Here is a 21,000-nt window from a genome sequence, read left to right as displayed (position 1 = left end):
AAACAAACAAAAAACACGAAAAGTTCAGCTGCCTTTTGAAAAAAGCACCTTTGGGATATATAAGAGTTTATTTTTATTTATTTATTTTAATTCCATTTATATCCCGCCCTTCTCCGAAGACTCAGGGCGGCTTACAAGCTTAGCAGTAGCCTTCATTCTATGTATATGCCTGCTTGTTAGGGCTTTCACACACACCCCCAAGCGGCATTATTACAAAGTCAGCTTAATTGCCCCCAACAATCTGGGTCCTCATTTTACCTACCTGGGAAGGATGGAAGGCTGAGTCAACCTTGAGCCTGGTGGGATGCGAACCTGCACTAATTGCAGGCAGCTGGTGTTACTTAAGCAGGCATTAAGTTATGCACAAATGTTTTCTTTCAAGCTCAAAACAAAATGCCGAGAGCTGAAGATTCCATCAACTTATTCTAGGGTTGGTTGAAATTCTGTTAAGAATGAATGAAGTTGATTCGGCCCTTCACGATTTGACCAAAACAAGATTGAAAACAGATTCAGATGTTTCACCAGTAGGACAAACAGTGGGAATTGACAACAAGCCTTTTCAGCTGCCTTGCATCCAGCTGGCCACGAAACAGCAGCAAAGAAATTCAGAAAATTCTCCACCTACTATCCTGCACTCCATTTTTAGCCCCATCATAAAATATGTAAATAGAATTATTTTCCTTTTTTTTTAGCAACAGATATTTTTTTTAAAAAAAATGTATCGCATGGTACTGCAAAGAATGATAAGAGTGCATAATTTTTTATTAAATGTTAGTTATTCTATTCTGACGCATGAAAGAAAATGAAGATGAAACACTGAAAAAGTACGGAGGAATCAGCAGTGGATATAACTTGTTGCCAAAACTAAGGGCCAGGATGGAATTGTATGACAAAGTGCTAGGAGAAATCTGCTAAACATTTACACAACTGAAGTAAATGACAAGCCCCAGAAGGCTGATAGATTGGATTGATTTTGTTACTCTTAAAGCGGAAATGATGCACAGAAAGATTTAAATAAAAACAATCCTGACACCAGCTATTAGAAATATTCATCACCAAATGGATACAAAATACGAAATGAGACAATAGTTTAAATCTTTTTTTCCCTTAAATTTTGTGGTGCTAGAATCTTGTTGCTGTTTTGCAATAAGAATTAAAACACACACACAAACACACATTCTGATTATTTTAAGGATCAAAGCAAACAAATGGAAGTGCATGGAATCTGCAGGTCAGCTTTCCTTGCATTGAAGTATGACTAACACAATCCTTTAAAAACAGTTATATAAGACAGTCAGTAAGAGATTAAAACTATTTAACTATGAAAAGCACTGAATACGCTGCTCTGAGCTGCACAATGACTGATCTTGGTTCAGCACGTTGCATGAACGCATTCCCTGTGTTTTATTGCCATGTTCTCTTGTGTGAGCCAAGCCAGCTATCGGGTTTGGGTTTTTCCCCCCAATAAAACCAATTCAAACAAACCTGATTTAGAATAATGTGTGAATAAGGTCATGCCATCCTGAGGTGGCTGTTTGCATCTTACAAAGAAAATTGTAGAGAAATGGCATCTAGAGAAGGAAATTCTTAGGAGAAGAACACATGCGTTAATCTGTGGATATTTTTTTTATTATTTTTTTTAAAATTCCATTTATATCCCGCCCTTCTCCGAAGACTCAGGGATATACCCCAAAACTAAACAAAAAAACAAAACAACACCATATATTTGCAAAAGCCAACACGTTCAATTTTGCCTGAAAGACAGAAAGCTATTGCAGCTACTCAGCTAATCTTCCAAGAAGACCCTGGTGCTTAGTCTGAAACAAGAACTGTCACAGTCAACTAGCATTCATGGTTTGAAGAAATGCACTCATTGTTGCTCCTACTGTTTGCTCTGTTAAGTTGGATGTTAACATACCATGTCTCAGCATAACTTTTGGTCAATCTTGAAGCTCAACAAGTGCCTTTTGGCCAGTCAGCACATCTCAGTCTAACTTATTGCATAAGAGTAGTTGCATGAAAAATAAACTATTCTGAACTCTTTGGACAAAGAACGGGATGCTACAGTGATTATCAAGGACAGATAGACAGGAAGAAATGACAGCTGCAGTCATGATATCAGGCATCTCTGAACATCTCCAGAATCTACCTATAATCTATAATCACAGAAAAGGAGAAATTTTTTGATACAAATCAAATAATTTTTCTGTCCATTGGGTTTTTCTAGCAGGAAAATTTTAGGAATACCTGTAAAAACCCTACTACCGTAATAATAAGGAAGAGATAGAAGGTAACAGTAAGACAAATCTTTTTTTTTATTGAAAAGTTTTAACATACAATTTTCCTTTAAAACCCCCCTCCTTATTTGTCAGTAAGACAAATCTTAAAACCAATTAAAAACTACCTCCAACTTTCCCACAATCCAGCGTAGGTTTTCTCTTAATATTTTTTAAATTAACTACAGTATTATGTCCTTCTATGATAAGGCAGCACTATTGTCTTGGACTGAATTATGGATATTCCAGACATCCTGTTTTTGTATTGCTTTCCGCTCATACAAGAAAAATGTTGATCTTTAAGGAAGACGACAGTGAAAAATGTAAGACAACTTTCAGTACTGGAATGGATGCAATTGCAAAATTTGAACATTAAGATATATATTTCTGCCTAGTATGGACCACAAAGCAGCTGCTGTTTCCTCAGCGTTTACCAGACTTATTCTCTACATTTACGGTATATAGTTCAGTAGGAAAGGGAAAAAAAAAACCATTAACTGGTTTGAAGGAAGTGCCTATACACACACACACACACACACACACACACACACACACCAAAAGAAACAAACACTATTCTTTGGCTCACCACCAAATACTTCTCAGCCTTTTCCAAAAGAGAAAACTAGACTGAGATTTGGAGGAAGTATGAATGCAGGAGGAAAGGTATAACAGGACTTTTGCATTATACATGGAAGGCTAAGGTAGCGCACATTCAATATCGAAGACAAATACTTGACGGATAAAATGATTCTGCAAAAAAGGCTTTAGCTTGTAAAATGTATTGCGTGCCCAGGTTGATTCGGGGAACAAACATACATTTTCCTACTCCTCAAACTATTGCACATCAGCTCTCATTAGCTCAGATGGCATCACTGAATATTTATAGATCTCCCTACTCGATCATTTTTATTCTAAGCATTTAACACAGGAAAGAGCTAAGCTTTACAAAATTTAACTACAAAACGCACGGGCAGAAAAAAAAGAACTAAGCTCTATCAAAGCAGGAGACGCTCAAGGAAATCCACAGTAACGATACCACCCAAATACTTCCAACACTTCGATTCTATTTGCTCCCAGCTGTAAAACCCAACAGAAACTAAAAGGAGTAAGTACATCGTTAAAAGATTAATTGTGCTTCAAGAATTGGAACTGGAGAACACAGACATGCATCCATCCGCCAGCCACATTCCTAACTATTGCTTTGCACAGATTCCATAGCCACCTAGCTCTATGCCTCCCTTCGAAATAAAACAGTATTTAACGGCGGGTTACGCTTCTTCCTCGACCCCAGAACTGACCTTCCTTAAGACACTTCGGGATGTCTGGATCAAGGCATTCCTTTCCCTTTAAGGACTCGATGTCTTCAAAAGGCAAAATCTCTGGGAAACTCTGTGGCTGCTTCTTGGAGCTATCGATCATGGTGGGAATTCCTTTAGAAAAGCAGCATCTAGCGAGGGAGAGAAAACCAATCTCCTGGCCAGCTGTAGGCTTGCTCCTTTCAGTCACTTTGGCAATAATTGAGCAATTATGTCTTTAGAGCATCTGAAAGCAGCCATTAGCCTTGACTTCCCAGCTTGACCCGAGAAAGATTCGGAATGACTAAAAGCCGAGGGAAGAGAGAGTTCCCAAACTCCACCTTCCTTTCCCAGGCAACTGCTCCGGATCCCTCCCCCTTTTTTCAGCCACCCTGGTTTTATCCTCCGGTGCTTTGCATTCAGTATGCAGTTTGATGGTCAGAATCATCTGACAAACACTGAGTCAAGCAGTTAAAAATAAATCCCTGAAGGGGGAAGAAGAAAAAAAATAAAATAAAAAAAATAAATCCCAGCCGTTGCAGAAGAAGGAGCAACATTTGGCGAAGCTGTACCTGAGATGACAAACTCCTACCGGGGGTCTCTTTTTTTTTTTTTTTTTTTTGCTTGAAAGTTGATGTTTTTGGTGGGGTTTTTTTTTTTGGAAACGCTTTAGGCTGCCTGACGTGTTGCATTTTTTTTCCCTTCAGTTTCTGATATGGACCGTCCTGATTTTAATATGCTAATAGAAAAGGGGTTTGTGCATAAGCTAAAACAGTTACAAGTTAAAAACTACATTTAAACGCAGATCTGTGAGCTTTGATCCGCCAGTTATAGAGTTTTTAACGTGGTGTGTGTTTACCTATCTACCGGTCACCTTTCCCCCCCCCCCCCCGGTCTATTTTGCTGGCCTTGACCAGGGGAAGGAAAATGCCTGAGCAATGTGGAATAATCTCAAAAGGAATGAAAGAAGAAGCTGCCCGTGCACACGCATACACGGACACACCCCCTTGTTTAAAAACCTCGTGGGGAGAAAGTCTTCACCATCTGGGTGCAAAGCCAGCCTTTTTTCCTTTTTTTTTTCTACAAGCCTCCCAGGATAACCGGCCCGCTCAATGAACACACCTCAACAGTCAAGTAGGAAAATCAATACAGACCACGAGAACGACAAACAGATTTGCTCCTGCACAACAACCCCTGTTCCTTTTCTGCAACGAAAAGTGTTCGCGTGGCTATGCAGAGGCAAAACAAAACAAAACAGCTGCTCCAGTATGGAAAACAGACTCCGAGTGATATAATGTAGAAGAGAGAGAAGCTTACTGAAAGACAAAAACAAAAACAGATATGCCACCACCCCGGGGGTTTGGTCACTGTACAAGCACTCACCATGTTGTTTGTTGGTTTGTTTTGTTTCGACAGTCATTCTATCCGCCTACAAATCCAAGGAATTACCAACTACTCAAGTCAAGAACCACCGATTCAGCCAACCGAATATTAAAAAGGAGAGCGCCATTGTGCTATGCTGGAGAAAGCGGGGGGGGGGGGGCTGAGCAAAGCCACATAAGTTCCCTGGGTAAATTGGGCTGGTCACTCCCTTTTGAGTGACCTAAAGGAGCTTTTCCAAAAGGCAACTGGACTTTCTTGGGGTTTTTTTTTTGCCTTGAAAAGGTTTCACTTCTCAACCAAGATACGTCTTCAGTTTGCAAGAAAAAAAAACCCTAAGAAAGTCCAGTTGCCTTTTGGAAAAGCACCTTTGGGACAACCATGACTGGATGATTAAAATCTCCATAGACATCTTTCTTAATAACCAACCTACCTTACAGATTTGTGGGGGGAAATAGAATATGGGGGCATTATCTATCTATCTATCTATCTATCTATCTATCTATCTATCTATCTATCCATCTATGGATTTACTCTACCATATCTATCTATCTATGTATCTACCTACCTACCAACCTACCTACCTATGGATTTACTCCTATCTATCTATCTATCTATCTATCTATCTATCTATCTATCTATCTATCTATCTATCTATGGATTTACTCTACCATATCTATCTATCAACCTACCTACCTACCTACCAACTTACCTACCTACGGATTTACTCTTATCTATCTATCTATCTATCTATCTATCTATCTATCTATCTATCTATCTATGGATTTACTCTACCATATCTGTCTGTCTGTCTGTCTATCTACCTACCTACCAACCTACCTACAGATTTACTCTACCATATCTATCTATCTATCTATCTATTTATCTATCTATCTATCTATCTATCTATCTATCTATCTATCTATCTATCGATTTACTCCTATCTATCTATCTATCTATCTATCTATCTATCTATCTATCTATCTATCATCTATCTATCTATCTATCTATCTATCTATCTACCTACCTACCTACCTACCTACCTACCTACCTATCTACACACACACATACTTGAGCACCTTGCAGTATTGAAAGTTAGGTATAAAATAAATAAATAATAAAGTTGAGGGAGGTATTATTTAACTTAGCAGCTGAAAGTCCATATTTTCGAGCAGGAATTATTAGGTAATTCCAACATTTGAATGACATCTAAATAACATGAAAAGATTTGCAATTCTCTGCTAGGATGAGTTTCATGGTGCCTTTATTCTCTTTTTAATTTGTATGACATTTCTTAAGTGGCAAAATTCTAATACTTTCTTTATGCTGCAGCACTTATCCTCATTAAATCACTCCAGAGAACCACCCCCTCCCCCTCTTTGGGCTTTTTAATCCCTTATTTTCAATGTAAGCATTCTTTTAATCTTTTCAGCTAGTAATCAAAAGCAGCTTCCAAAACCAGTCATCCAATCAGCGAAAACAGCTTTCCTTAATGGGTCCCTGGAATTATTATTGTGGCAAACCAATTTTTCCAGAGAAAAGGAAATGATTTTTTTTTTTTTGCTTTACTGCCAGTTAATTTGTCCTGACACAATATGCTATCGGTTCATTCCAATCCCTTTACCAAATTCACGGTTCCTTCTCCATCCAAGTTAATCAATCCAGTTATAATTAGTATAAATGAGAGCTGGAGAGAAAAGTATTGCCGCTTTTGAACTTTGCTGTTGGAGAAAATTCCTGAGAGCGGCTAGGGATATATATCAGAAAATGATATTACTGTCAGCCCTTCAAGATAAACCAGAGCAGGAAAAAAGACACAAAAAAATGCCTCTTTATTGTTCTGGGTACATTAACAGAAGCTTGAAAGCCTGCTAGAGTTTCCCTTTTGCCCCTCCTATATCAAAAAAGAATCAAGGCGGGGTTATTCTCAGTTTGTTCCTCACATTTTCTCCCCTTTTTGTCTTTTTCAGTCCTTTAAAGAGCTCAGGCATAAGGGAATCTCCCATTTCAATGGAACCCAGGCACTTAAAATTGCATCACAATCAGAATCCCAAACATGTTAGGCTCCATTAACAGCCTGGTCCCAAATACCTGAGGAAAAAAGATTGGTTTTCAAAGCTTTCCAGTAAGTTAACAGGCTTTTGAGGCTCTCTTGTGAAATCAAGAAGAAGAACTTAATATATAGATAGTCCTCGACTTAATATATAGATAGTCCTCGACTTACAACAGTTCATTTAACGTTCAACGTTACAACAGCACCGAAGCCAAGAGACGTGTGACCGTTTTTCACACCTACGACCGTTGCGGCATCCCCAGGGTCACATGATCAATATTCAGACGCTTGGCAATTGACTCATATTTACGACGGCCGCAGTATCCGGGAGTCCTATTGATCCCCTTTCGCAACCTTCTGACGAGCAAAGACCACGGGGAAGCCGGGTTCACTTAACAAACCGGGTTACTAACTTAACAATGGCTGCCATTCACTTAAAGACACGGGCAAGAAAGATCATAAAATGGGGCGAAACTCACTTAACGAATGTTTCACTTAACGACAGAAATTTGGAGCTCGTTTGTGGCCGTAAGTCAAGGACTACGTGTACTTGGAAAAGTCAGAAGCAAATGAAAATTTGGATAACAACAAAAAAAAAGCACGACATAGGCTCTAACAACTCAGAGTTTAACAGTCAATACTGAGTAAATGATGTGCAGCAGACTACAAATTACTGAAAGTGATTGATTATACACATATTCACACAGAGAGAGGGGGGGAAGGAGGAGGGAGGGAGGGATGGGGAGAGAGGGAGAGGGAGATATTAAAAACATACAAAAATGGGCAACTTTTATAATACAAAATATCCCCAGCCCAGGCCCCCCAAATTAAGATGAGTATTCTCTGCCATAAGACTAAAGTATGAATTTACTCTACCACATTATATATTACATCTGCACAAGCTCAGAGAAGTTTCCACTGAGCATTAATTTGAATTTCAAATACTGCAGTTGTAAAACATGAATTTCTTTTAATTAATTATGGCTATCGTGACAGATATGGTCATACATCACTGTTAACAATGCCGCAACAGATTGATATAGAATGCATGCCATATATTTTGAACCCATTCTCCCCTTTAGTAACTAACATGAACAGCATATGTTGACCGAGTATATGTTTCTTAGATGACCTCATCTTTCTACCCTAAAGGGATGAATCACTGCAAAAACTCTCTTCTGTATGCTGTATGGTGATTTCTTACTCATCAAAAACAATTTTGGTACATAAATCAACTTTGTTTTCCCATTACTTCACTATGAGCTTGAGAAGAAGAACTCTTACTGTTGAGAAGTTAGAAGAAGGAGACCTAAATAAAAGTCTTCCTGGCAACTGCAGTAAAAACAAAAAAAACCCAAATATCCCAGGGACCACTATCAAATTTGGCAGGATGCTGAGACAATTACTCCAGATGATTATTTTTACAAGTTCATTTTTTAAAGAAAGAATTTGTTGGGCCAGATATTTAATTGCAAGAAATACGTATATAGTATTGATTTTAAATAATGTGTCTGCTTGCTTATCTTCAATAGATAAAAATAACAGTTTGGTAATGTACCAGAGACTTGGGTTCTTAACATGTTTTAGGAAGGGGTGGGAAGAAGTGAAACACTTTTAAATGCTTTTTTTTTTCCATTGAATTTTCTAGATTTTAATGTCCCATCAAAGACACAGGAATTATTAAAATGGACTCTGATGCAAGCATTTATACGCTTTTGAGTGATGTTAAAAAGTTACACTAAAAAGTCCGTTCATTTTTCAGTTTACAAAAAGCAACTGCACATATGTTTTGGGTTCATTTTAATTCATCTAATACAATAAATCGGCATTGTATGGAACCACTATAATGAATTGCATATTTATATTTAAGCTCATTCATAAACAGCTAATTAGTGAGCAATGAATCGTTTTAAAGGCCAGCATCTAGAAAAAAAAATTCTGCACACAGTTTTGCTCCCCCCCCCAATAAACTGTAAAGTATTTTAAAAATTAACAGGACAAATTTAAATCTCTTTTACATCTACATTAGCTATTCTGGTTTCAAGCTTTTTAACACATTAAGGTAAAGTATAGATTATCTGAATATATTAGAAAGCTCGGGGCTGATACAAGAAAAGTTGGAAAAGGAATCGAAGTTTTACACGTCTTTCAATGTTCTGTTGTTCTCTCTCTTCAGAGCGCCTTTTTACAAACTTAGGAATAATTACTTTCTTCTAACAAAGGTCACCACCTACAAATTAGCTAAGGCTATTTTTATCCCAATGGAGCTACCATCAAGCTTTGCCAGAACAATTTAAAGTGAAACAGGAAACACAAGACAAATGTTTTCCAAAGTGGGTAGAAATAGCAAGATCAAAATGAAGATCCCTTTGTGAAGCCCAAACCCGAATCAACAGCGACAATCCTTTAATTGCTTGTTCACGTTTTATTATCTTTTCTAAGCCTTCCCAGAGTGAACACCAATAAATTACCAGAGGAATTTATGGACAGATAGTTTATTAAAATCATACAATCATCCATGAGGTAAACACTACCTGGCTACAATTGAGCATTTGCTATGCAGCAACTAAAGGTTGAAGGACTCGCTGGAGAAGAGCCTAATGGTGGGAAAGGTTGAGGGCGAGAGAAGAAGGAGACGACAGAGAAGGAGGTGGCTGGATGGAGTCACCGAAGCAGGAGGCATGAGCTTAAAGGGACTCCAGAAGATGGTGGAGGACAGGAAGGCCTGGAGGAACGTTGTCCATGGGGTCACGATGGGTCGGACACAACTTCGCAGCTAACAACAACAAACAACTAAAGGTTGAGTTGAGCTGTCTTGTTCTTAGAAGAAGCTTGCAGAACTTCTTACTGGGGCAACAAACTAAACTATTTTCTATAAATAAACCTGTAAGTCCGTAATTTGGGAGCAGAAGAGATGTTCAGACATGTTTGGGCTTCTACAAGCAAGATATAGCTCACCAGCAACAAATTAACTCAACCGAAGCATCAGTCTTAGGACTTTATATTGTAAATAGGTCATTTCGCAGATTGACAGCAATGCCCTGAAGTTTAGTTATGAGTTGTTTGTAGACTGCCTATTTCGTTGACTAAAGGCAGACGAGACAATGATTTGTCATAAAGACATCAGCCACAAAATGACATCACAATCAATGCATATTAATAAGCAAGGCTCCTCCAGGAGATTCTCAACTCCAGGATAAAACTCTAAGCCCTGAATAGCTGCATCATCTACATAAAGTGGTTTATTCGTTTGTTTACCAATAAGAAGTACAGAGCATCGACAGCGTAGCAATATTTTTCAGAGGAGATACATTATATGTGACAGCAGAAAGCTTAGATTCACTTATGTGAAAGTCCTAGTATTAGTTAGAGCACATCTTCTGGCTGACGCCTACCTACGGTTTTGATGTTCTGGGTGTTGGTGCGAGACGAATATGGAATTGTTAGAAAATACCGACTCATCAATTCTTTTCCACTACGTCTTTTATTTACCCTGGAGGCTCTTTAGCCCTGCAGTTCCTCTTAACTTGATTTGCAGAGGGGAGCAAGTACATATTTCTGAAATAGCGATGTACCGAACTCACGAACTTGAAAAACCCCAAGCTTTCTGGAGAACCCCATTCTCTCTCCAGGCCGTAAGGAAAGTCACTTCAACTGCTGTATGTTTTGCAACTTCTGCAAATAAATCCTCAAAACTACAAGGGTTTCTTGAACGATCTAATTTCCCTGCCCAGTCCCAAGTTTGGCATGGTCCATATAGGAAACAGTGTGTTCTAAAATTTCCAACACACTGAGTTTCTGAATCAGCGAGATATTTCTAGATCCCTATTATACAGTTTTGGTTGACAGCCATCCATCCATGTTCAATTTTCTAAGAATGTGTAAGAGACTTAGGCAGATCCTTTCTTGCTAATAGAAACAATGCCAGCTTCTCATTTCTACAAATAAAATTAGAATTGAATTGAGATCAGAGGCTGGCACTTACCAAAACATGCATACGTAGCCCACTAATGGCTATGCATATTTCACTACAAGTCTAGCTAATATTGTGCTCTAGCTTTTTCAATATATACTGCAGATGAGTTCCTTTAGACCCTGTTAGTCATTAAATATATAAATACGTCACATTCCACCTCTTGCCTCCAACCTACAAAATGCATCTGTATACGATAACTTGCAAACAAATTCTTCAATAAGAAAAAAATTATAATCACTGGGAAATCAACATTAGGCACTCAATACAGTACGACTTAAATTTCAGCAATTATAAACAAATCAAACAATTGAATAAAACATTATAAATAAAGGAAATCTGAAGTAAAATTAGTCAAACGAAATGATTACAACAGAATTTGCAGGAGAATAGTTCAAAGTCTCCATGGAAACAAGATTATTTTCCTCCTATGAAACTCTTCTCTGTATACTCAGCACAATACTGACAAACATAGCCAGGTTATCGCCAAAAGAGTTCAGCGCAGGACACAGTTTAAATCTAAACTCTCCTTCACATTTAACGCCCTCTTGAAAAAAATTATAGTACTGACAGAATAAGATGACAATTAAATAGTGTCATTAACCAGCTCTGGCCACCATTAAGTTAAGATTTTCCAAGTGAAGAACCTGTTTTCAGTTGAGCATAACCCAAGGCCTTTACTGGGCACTCCGTCCAAGATGAAATTGCCCACTATGGCAAAGAAAATATATAGTTTGATCATATTCCAGGTCAATGGGAATGAATAAAACGTATCCATTGTGTGTGTACACGTTCTGACCACAGTGGAAACTGAAGCTGTCCCAACTCAATGTATACAAATTACTTTATAGCCAATTATTTTATTTTTCATGCGTTTGATTCTTTTGTTGCTCTATGTTTCTGCACTCTATTTTTTTTTAAAAAAAATCTAGAACAAGACAAAAACCCAATTGTTAATGCTTGCATCTTTTCCTAACCCACAGCTTTGCACGAAACTTTCTGTAATTTGAATATTTGAGCCAAGACTGCTCTTCAAATCTAGGGAAAACTGAACTTGAAAATAAATTAAATTATAGTGGTTCACTCCCAAATGGGAGCCAAATACTTTCCGCATCCCTTGTCCCTGTTCCCCAAAGCAGGATTCATCATTTTTTGCAACATAATCACCAAATGGTTAGTTTGCACACTAGTTTGCAGACAATAAAACAACACTTAACCCTGTTTTTCTAATTCAGGGGACTACTCTAGAATGCAAGGTTTAGCGGCATTCAATATGCAGAAGCTGCAGTATAGCAGATTGTATACAGGGAGTGCAGAATTATTAGGCAAATGAGTATTTTGACCACATCATCCTCTTTATGCATGTTGTCTTACTCCAAGCTGTATAGGCTCGAAAGCCTACTACCAATTAAGCATATTAGGTGATGTGCATCTCTGTAATGAGAAGGGGTGTGGTCTAATGACATCAACACCCTGTATCAGGTGTGCATAATTATTAGGCAACTTCCTTTCCTTTGGCAAAATGGGTCAAAAGAAGGACTTGACAGGCTCAGAAAAGTCAAAAATAGTGAGATATCTTGCAGAGGGATGCAGCACTCTTAAAATTGCAAAGCTTCTGAAGCGTGATCATCGAACAATCAAGCGTTTCATTCAAAATAGTCAACAGGGTCGCAAGAAGCGTGTGGAGAAACCAAGGCGCAAAATAACTGCCCATGAACTGAGAAAAGTCAAGCGTGCAGCTGCCAAGATGCCACTTGCCACCAGTTTGGCCATATTTCAGAGCTGCAACATCACTGGAGTGCCCAAAAGCACAAGGTGTGCAATACTCAGAGACATGGCCAAGGTAAGAAAGGCTGAAAGACGACCACCACTGAACAAGACACACAAGCTGAAACGTCAAGACTGGGCCAAGAAATATCTCAAGACTGATTTTTCTAAGGTTTTATGGACTGATGAAATGAGAGTGAGTCTTGATGGGCCAGATGGATGGGCCCGTGGCTGGATTGGTAAAGGGCAGAGAGCTCCAGTCCGACTCAGACGCCAGCAAGGTGGAGGTGGAGTACTGGGCTGGAATCATCAAAGATGAGCTTGTGGGGCCTTTTCGGGTTGAGGATGGAGTCAAGCTCAACTCCCAGTCCTACTGCCAGTTTCTGGAAGACACCTTCTTCAAGCAGTGGTACAGGAAGAAGTCTGCATCCTTCAAGAAAAACATGATTTTTATGCAGGACAATGCTCCATCACACGCGTCCAAGTACTCCACAGCGTGGCTGGCAAGAAAGGGTATAAAAGAAGGAAATCTAATGACATGGCCTCCTTGTTCACCTGATCTGAACCCCATTGAGAACCTGTGGTCCATCATCAAATGTGAGATTTACAAGGAGGGAAAACAGTACACCTCTCTGAACAGTGTCTGGGAGGCTGTGGTTGCTGCTGCACGCAATGTTGATGGTGAACAGATCAAAACACTGACAGAATCCATGGATGGCAGGCTTTTGAGTGTCCTTGCAAAGAAAGGTGGCTATATTGGTCACTGATTTGTTTTTGTTATGTTTTTGAATGTCAGAAATGTATATTTGTGAATGTTGAGATGTTATATTGGTTTCACTGGTAAAAATAAATAATTGAAATGGGTATATATTTGTTTTTTGTTAAGTTGCCTAATAATTATGCACAGTAATAGTCACCTGCACACACAGATATCCCCCTAAAATAGCTATAACTAAAAACAAACTAAAAACTACTTCCAAAAATATTCAGCTTTGATATTAATGAGTTTTTTGGGTTCATTGAGAACATGGTTGTTGTTCAATAATAAAATTAATCCTCAAAAATACAACTTGCCTAATAATTCTGCACTCCCTGTAAGGTCATTCAATTATACTTGAAGATGATTGTTCTTTTATTAATAAATCATCCACTAAAGTTATTAGTTATAGTTTTATCCCCCAAAAGGCTGAGTAAAGACTTAATAATAGATAACAGTGTAAGTGGGAAAAATAATTCAAATATTGCTACTGGAGATTTCACATAATCAAGGAACTTGGAGCAGAGCAGAAGTATCAATAACCACATTTTTTTTAGCATACTGCAAGTAAATTTCATTAACTTAAGAGCAATGATTTATATTCTACACTGATTAAAGCATAGCCACTGGGTTGTTTGTTGGCACATTTGTGCAGAAAATTATGTACGAATGGAGAATGCAGTAAAATAAATTTTCATTTTATTTATTTTATGATTACAGGTACGTCTTCCAACGTACGACCACAATGGAACCCAAAATTTCTGTTGCTAAGTGAAACGTTTGTTAAGTGAGTTTTGCCCCATTTTACAACCTTTCTTGCTACAGTTGTCAACACAATCACTGCGGCTGTAAAGTTAACAACACAGTTGTTAAGGAAACCTGGTTTCCCCATTGATTTTTGCTTGTCGGAAGGTCCCAAAAGGGGATCAGGTGACCCCAGGACACTGCAACGGTCATAAATATGAGTCAGTTGCCAAGCGTCCACATTTTTGATCACATGACCCTGAGGATGCTGCAACAGTTGTAAGTATGAAAAACGATCATAAATCACTTTTTTCAGCACCGTTGTAACTTTGAACGGTCACTAAATGAAATGTTGTAAGTCGAGGACTACCTGTACACCATTTATTACATGACATCTCACTACATATAATACAATTTTATTGATAACATTGATTTACATATCTTTATATAGTGAACCTTTTTCACTACAAGCTAAGGAAGAGCTATTTCAGGGTACAGGTATTTTTTTTTTTTAAAAAAAACCAACAACATACAGAAGACACATTTTAAGGAAGAAAGACGTCTTTTGAAAAGATCCCAGGCGTGCCAATTTTCACCACCTGGTTTCAAAGCCAGAACATTTTATCAAGTAACATTAACAGCACAGTTTGACAGAACGCTTGGCATTCATGTAAATGAAGGTATTCCTGCCTTAATGGAAATGCTGGCATAATCGCAACAGCTGAAGATTTTTCTTTTGACTGCTTGCATAGTGTAAAGAGACACTGCCATTTCAAAGCTGACCTTTTTTTTCCCCTTTCAAAACATGAAGTATCTTTTCAAATACATTTTAAAGAAGAAATTGTAAAATGAGTTTCCATCAGGTGTCCTAAAATAAAGAGAAGTTTTGCTTGCTTTTTTTTTTACCATGAAAATGAAAGCGGAATTACCTGGGAGAGAAAAAAAAATCCTGGAGATTTTACTTCTATGGATAATGACATACTTTCAAAGCACGTAGACTCTGAGAAGTACAAAAACTATGGAGAAGAGAAATAATGGAATTCAAAGCATCTTAAACAAATACAGATACCTCAGAACCCAATGAATCATTCTGAATCTCCCAGACTGGTGCAATTTGGGAAATAATGATCGATTCTGTGTTTGCTCAGAATGTTACGATACAGACAATACTGTCTGTCCAGTCACAGAGAAATTCTCCCATGGAAGAAAAAAAGAGATATTATTGAAGGACCAACTCAAGTTCAGAGCCAAGCCCTGAAACCTTCCGATTACAAATTTATTTTATTTATTTTATTTTAATTCCATTTATATCCTGCCCTTCTCCGAAGACTCAGGGCGGCTTACAAGCTTAGCAGTAGCCTTCATTCTATGTATATGCCTGCTTATTAGGGCTTTCATACACCCCCCAAGCGGCATTATTACAAAGTCAGCTTAATTGCCCCCAACAATCTGGGTCCTCATTTTACCTACCTGGGAAGGATGGAAGGCTGAGTCAACCTTGAGCCTGGTGGGACTCGAACCTGCACTAATTGCAGGCAGCTGGTGTTACTTAAGGAGGCATTAGCCCACTGCTCCACCAAGGCAGTTAAATTAAACTTTCCAATTAAAACAAAAAGAGCTTATTTAACTCTTTAACCGTTGGGCAAGGAGGACAGGGGTCTGTTAGGAATAGCAGACCACAATAAATTTAAGTATTAACTCAAGGAGATATTTTCTAGCAGTACAGCTCTTCAAAGCACAGGGCCTAAGCATCTTTTATTCTCACAAGGGAAAGGTTTTTCTTTAGCCAAAGCCTGACCTGTTTTTGCAATTGAAGATGAGTAAGGGCCAATGTGATGCAGCGGTTATGGAGTTAGGGCAGGGGATGCAGTAGCTCTAGGCCAGGGGTAGGTAACCTTGGCTCTTTTATGACTCGTGGACTTCAACTCCCAGAATTCCTGAGCCAGCTGGCTCAGGAATTCTGGGAGTTGAAGTCCACGAGTCATAAAAGAGCCAAGGTTGCCTACCCTTGCTCTAGGCAAGTCACTCACATCCTTCTGACTTCAAAGGGTAACGGAAAAATCGGAGGAGGACATGATCAAGCATATTTAGTTATTTGTTTATTACATTTATATGCCGCCCATCTTACCCTAAAAAGCAACTCTGGCCGATAGGCTGCCCTGAATTTCTCAGGGGGAAATGGGCAATGTAAACATAGAGTCAAATAAATAAGGACAGCTTTAGGGAACAAGTTAGGAAAGCATCTGATTTTCGAAAAAGACTGATAATACGCACACTATTGAATCTTCAGGTTCACAAAGGAACAATGTTTCAGATCGGTGGGATTAAAAAAAAAAGGCAACAACAACAACAACAAAAATAGAAACCCAACATAGTTGTGAAATATTAATGTGTTTATAGCGGGTTTAAGTCTCAAACAAAGTCTTTAAATAAAGACCACTTCCTTTATGTTTACCATTATTTGCACTTGGTCTTATAGCACTGACCAAGAACACGTATTATTTCTCTGCTGGACTTCTGGTTAGAAGGCTTCTATTTATTTACTCGTAATACTCTTAGGCTTCCTGGCTCAGTCATAATCACTGGATATTTATGTAGAATTCTTAAAAATAGAGAGATAGCAGGAGGGCACAGAGCAAAAGCAGAAAAAGCAAAATTCCCCAAGATTTCTGCTTTACCACAAACCGCTGCACCGTGTTGTTTAAGCAGCTACAGTTCCCTGACAATTAAATGCTGAGGTTTGTTTGCTTAGAAAGAAAGAAGGAAATATGCTGGGATTGTACAAAAGCATGCATGACATATAACATGCAGATAGAATGGATTTCCTATCTATCTTCTTCAGAATTTCCCCTTGAAACTAACTATAAGGAGGAGACTTAGGACCTTCTTACCATAAAGGTTAAAGACAGAAACTCTGATGCCAGCAAAGGTGATTATAGATGCTCATTAGAAGATACAGCTATCAGCGGTGACTGCAATTATGCCTCCAAAATAATAATAATAGAAAATCTGTCTTAATTAGGGTTAGGGTTAGGGTTAGGGTACAGGTTGTCTTCGACTTATGTTCATTTAGTGACCGCCTGAAGTTACAATGGCAGTGCAAAAAAAGCGGCTTCGGCCCATTTTTCATACTTAGGGCTGTTGCAGCATCCCCACGGTCGGGTGATCGAAATTCAGGCGCTTGGCAACCCCGCTCACGTTTATGACGGTTAAAGGAAAATAAATAAAGGTTATTCTTTTATAAATTGTATAAAATGTAACACCAATGAATTGTATAAAATGTAACACTAAGATGTGGGGCTATCTACAGTATTTCCTGCTTAGAGAATTCACACATGGTAGTGGCGGATGTAAGGAAGTTGCTACAATAAGTCTTTTGGATGTAAAAGTTCAAAGAAGATCTTTTAGAAATGTAAATGACTTCAAAGACTAACTGAAGTTTCTTAGGGGGGGCATGTATCGAGAAAAGAAAGTATAATTGCCTAGTTTGAAACTTGCTCAGTGCTCTCTTTGAACCCAATCCAACTTGGGAAGGGTCTAAGAGGCCGCGTTTGCAAACGCTTTCTTTCTTTATTATTTTCTTTATTATTTTCAATTTCTTTTCAATAAATCTTTGTTTTTGTTAACCAGACTTGTCTTTGAGTTGTGAGTATCAAAAATTGGGTTTTTAAATCTCACACGGTCGCAGTGTCCTGGGGTCACGTCATCCCCTTTTGCGCCCTTCTGACAAACAAAGTAACACGGGGAAGCCAGATTCACTTCACAACCACGTTACTAACTTAGCTACAGTGATTCTGCTTAACAAGTGTGGCAAGAAAGGTCATAAAATGGGGCAAAATTCCCTTAACAAATGTCTCACTTAGCAACATAAACGTTGGGCTCAGTTGAGGTTGTACGTTGAAGACTGATTGTATCTTCTTAAATTCTTATGTTGCTTGCTCTGTGGTGGCAAAAAAATACTTTAAATTTATTTTTTTTAAAAAATGCATTGTATTCAAACTTGATCGCTCCTATGTCCCACCCTACTATGTACAATGCTGTCAGTGCTAGAGGCTATTAGTACAGTATTCATAGCGACATGCCTGCCGCTGTTTCGTATCTGCACAAGATTTATTTTTTTTCATTTAAAACATTTACATAGCTGCTAGATAATAAGCTAGCAAGATGTTTTTGCAATGCCATCAGATCACACAGCTCAGCTTCATAGAATGCAGAAATGAAGCTTACTTACCTCAGCTTCGGTCTGTTAATAATAGAATTTCTTTAAAGGCACACAATCTAAAGAGAGATTATCCCACCGCATGAAAGAAACCTATTATCCTATCTGGAGATGGTGAAACTGGTTGAGCAACTACTATGGCATTTGGTGGAAAACTACTAACTCAGTCCTTCCAGGTAAGAGATTACTCAAGACTGCTCAAATTGACTTCCCATCTTTTGAGCAGTGCTTTAAAGATACTGACAGAAGACTCTATTTAAATGAAATGAAAGCTAAAGATGACACAGAAGACATGAGGTTTTTATATACTTCATGTTTGTGAGCTAATTAGCTCCACTTCTTAGAACACAAACCTTAATGACGACGACGCTTCTGATTTTAGAAGGAATCCAAAAAATTGTACTTGAAGCTCTTTTTCCAAACAGATAAGCTTTTCAATTTCTCCTCTTTTTTATTTTTATTTATTTATTTATTTATTTATTTATTTATTTATTTGTTTGTTTGTTTGTTTGTTTGTTTGTTTTATATACTGCCCTTCTCCCGAAGGACTCGGGGCGGTGTACAGAGCAAGGTAAGTATACAGTAAAGCAATAGTAAAACAAATGAAACCCCAAAATCTATCAGGCCAGGCCGGCTTGCTGGAATAGGTAGGTTTTTTTTACAAATGGGACTTTCTATCAAGGAAACAGTATTACTCACGCGTTTTACAAGGCCAATATGAAACAGCATCCTTTCCTCTATCGGGAATGAGGAAGACAGACAGTCTAAAAATATTTCTCTGACAAGTCTTACAAATGTATCCTAAAATTTTTTTAGTTCAACTGAGAGTCTGATTGATAGAAACCAAAAATATTCAGCTTTTAAAAATTAACATTTAATTTTATTAACTAACGAGTACAACAGCTTCAAAGTTTATTGTACCTAGTCGTTAGATCAGGGGTCTTCAAACTTGGCCCTTTTATGACTTGTGGACTTCAACTCCAGTCTACAAGTCATAAAAGGGCCAAGTTTGAAGACCCCTGAATTAGATCAACATCCCTCTCTCTCTCTCATTCTCTCTCTCTCTCTCTCTCTCTCTCTCTCTCTCTCTCTCTCTCTCTCTCTCTTACACACACACACACACACACACACACACACACACACACAAAACAAGAGTTCTTGTTTAAAATCCTCCCTCCTCCAGGCTGTTATTTGCCCTAAGGAAGATGCTATTCCAATGACCTCATGGTATGAGGCAAGTGTCTGAAATATCTACTGCTACTCTCACTTTGATGTCTCAATTAAATGGGCTTTCCCCAGAAATGTCTTACAAACAAACCACACACCTTACGTTTGCTTACTGAACCTAATGTCAAGCTTCTCCATTCTCCCTAATCATAAATATCCAGGAATCTTCACAAGTTTATTCATAACCCTACTTTATTTCTGTGTTTTGTTTACTGCCTCACTTGAATATATGAAGATGCAACCCATTTTTCACATGAAGGAAAGACATTCCAACCCACTGGAAGTTATTTCCTATTCCTGTTTTCTTTTTAGGTCATTTACATGATATTAGCATCATGACATTTTGACAAGCCATTTTACTGAAACGTCTGAAACCTCATTCACCCAATCTCTACACTCAAGATTTTTTTTTAATACTTCAGGATAAGGAACATTCTGAATTCAATGAAATTTGGGGATTATTTTTTTTAAAAAAAACTGTTTAAGTAAATGCTAAACTAATTTCCAAATAAGTTATCCACAAAAAAAAAAGATCTGGAAACTTACATTAAGATTAAATATCAATATATGTATAATTTTTCTTTCTTTTTTTAAAAAAAAACTGTTAAAATTCGGACATCAGTTGCATTTCTGGTTATGTTTTTAAAGCAAGGGGACAGGGTCCCTAATAAATCTCACTAAAAGTGACAAGAGATTTAACTGAAGTGTTTACCAAATGAAATGACTGTACAGAAATTCCTCTACAAGCCTGTGAAAATGTTAGAAGAGAGTTGATTTTAGAGATCAGTTCTCTGGAGACCAGTGGAGCTTGGCCTGTGGGTCTTTTCACATGCTTTAATATTTGAAATCTGTTCCTTGCAGACATTGACAGATGCCTTGGGAATGCTGGAGTTGTGGGAACTGGCAGTACTGGGAACAAGGACAGGCTAAATGGGAAATAGCGCATACAAGATCTGCCTCCTCCTTATAAGCTAAGCGACGTCATTGCTTAGATAGAAGGCACAAGTTGACAAAATGATGCACATGTCACAGTTCCCTCCCCCTCGATTTTTTTACAATATTGGACCCCTGAGCGAATTTCATTACATATTGCAATTTTGTATTTATATCCTGGAGCAGCACTGATCATAAAATATGGCCTAAGAGCGACAGTAATTAAAATATTAAAACTTTAAAAACCACAGGACTGGATTTAAAAGGTAGGTTTGCGTATCGGGGGGATATCAATTTATTTGCAACAATTTGTTTTTCTCATTTAAAGACCATGAGGAACAACTGCGTCCTGCGACTTGGGATGATAAAAAGGTTA

At 38.1% G+C, this 21,000-nt stretch overlaps 1 protein-coding gene across 1 annotated transcript in view; it reads right to left on the bottom strand.

The window, feature by feature from the left end:
- MRTFB (myocardin related transcription factor B) overlaps window positions 1–4,558 on the bottom strand; it is a gene marked incomplete at its 3' end in the record, with an annotated part of 33,815 nt that extends 29,257 nt beyond the window's left edge. The window contains exon 1 of the mRNA XM_083372766.1: window positions 3,575–4,558. Within this exon, the coding sequence (XP_083228892.1) occupies window positions 3,575–3,695 (121 nt within the window). The 5' untranslated portion in view covers window positions 3,696–4,558. The remainder of the gene's footprint in view (window positions 1–3,574) is intronic.
- Window positions 4,559–21,000: the final 16,442 nt, after the last annotated feature.

Source organism: Vipera ursinii (assembly GCF_947247035.1).
Source record: "Vipera ursinii genome assembly, chromosome: 13".
NCBI lineage: Eukaryota > Metazoa > Chordata > Lepidosauria > Squamata > Viperidae > Vipera > Vipera ursinii.
Note: the sequence above shows the minus strand (reverse complement) of the source record. Positions and strands in the feature narration are given on the sequence as shown.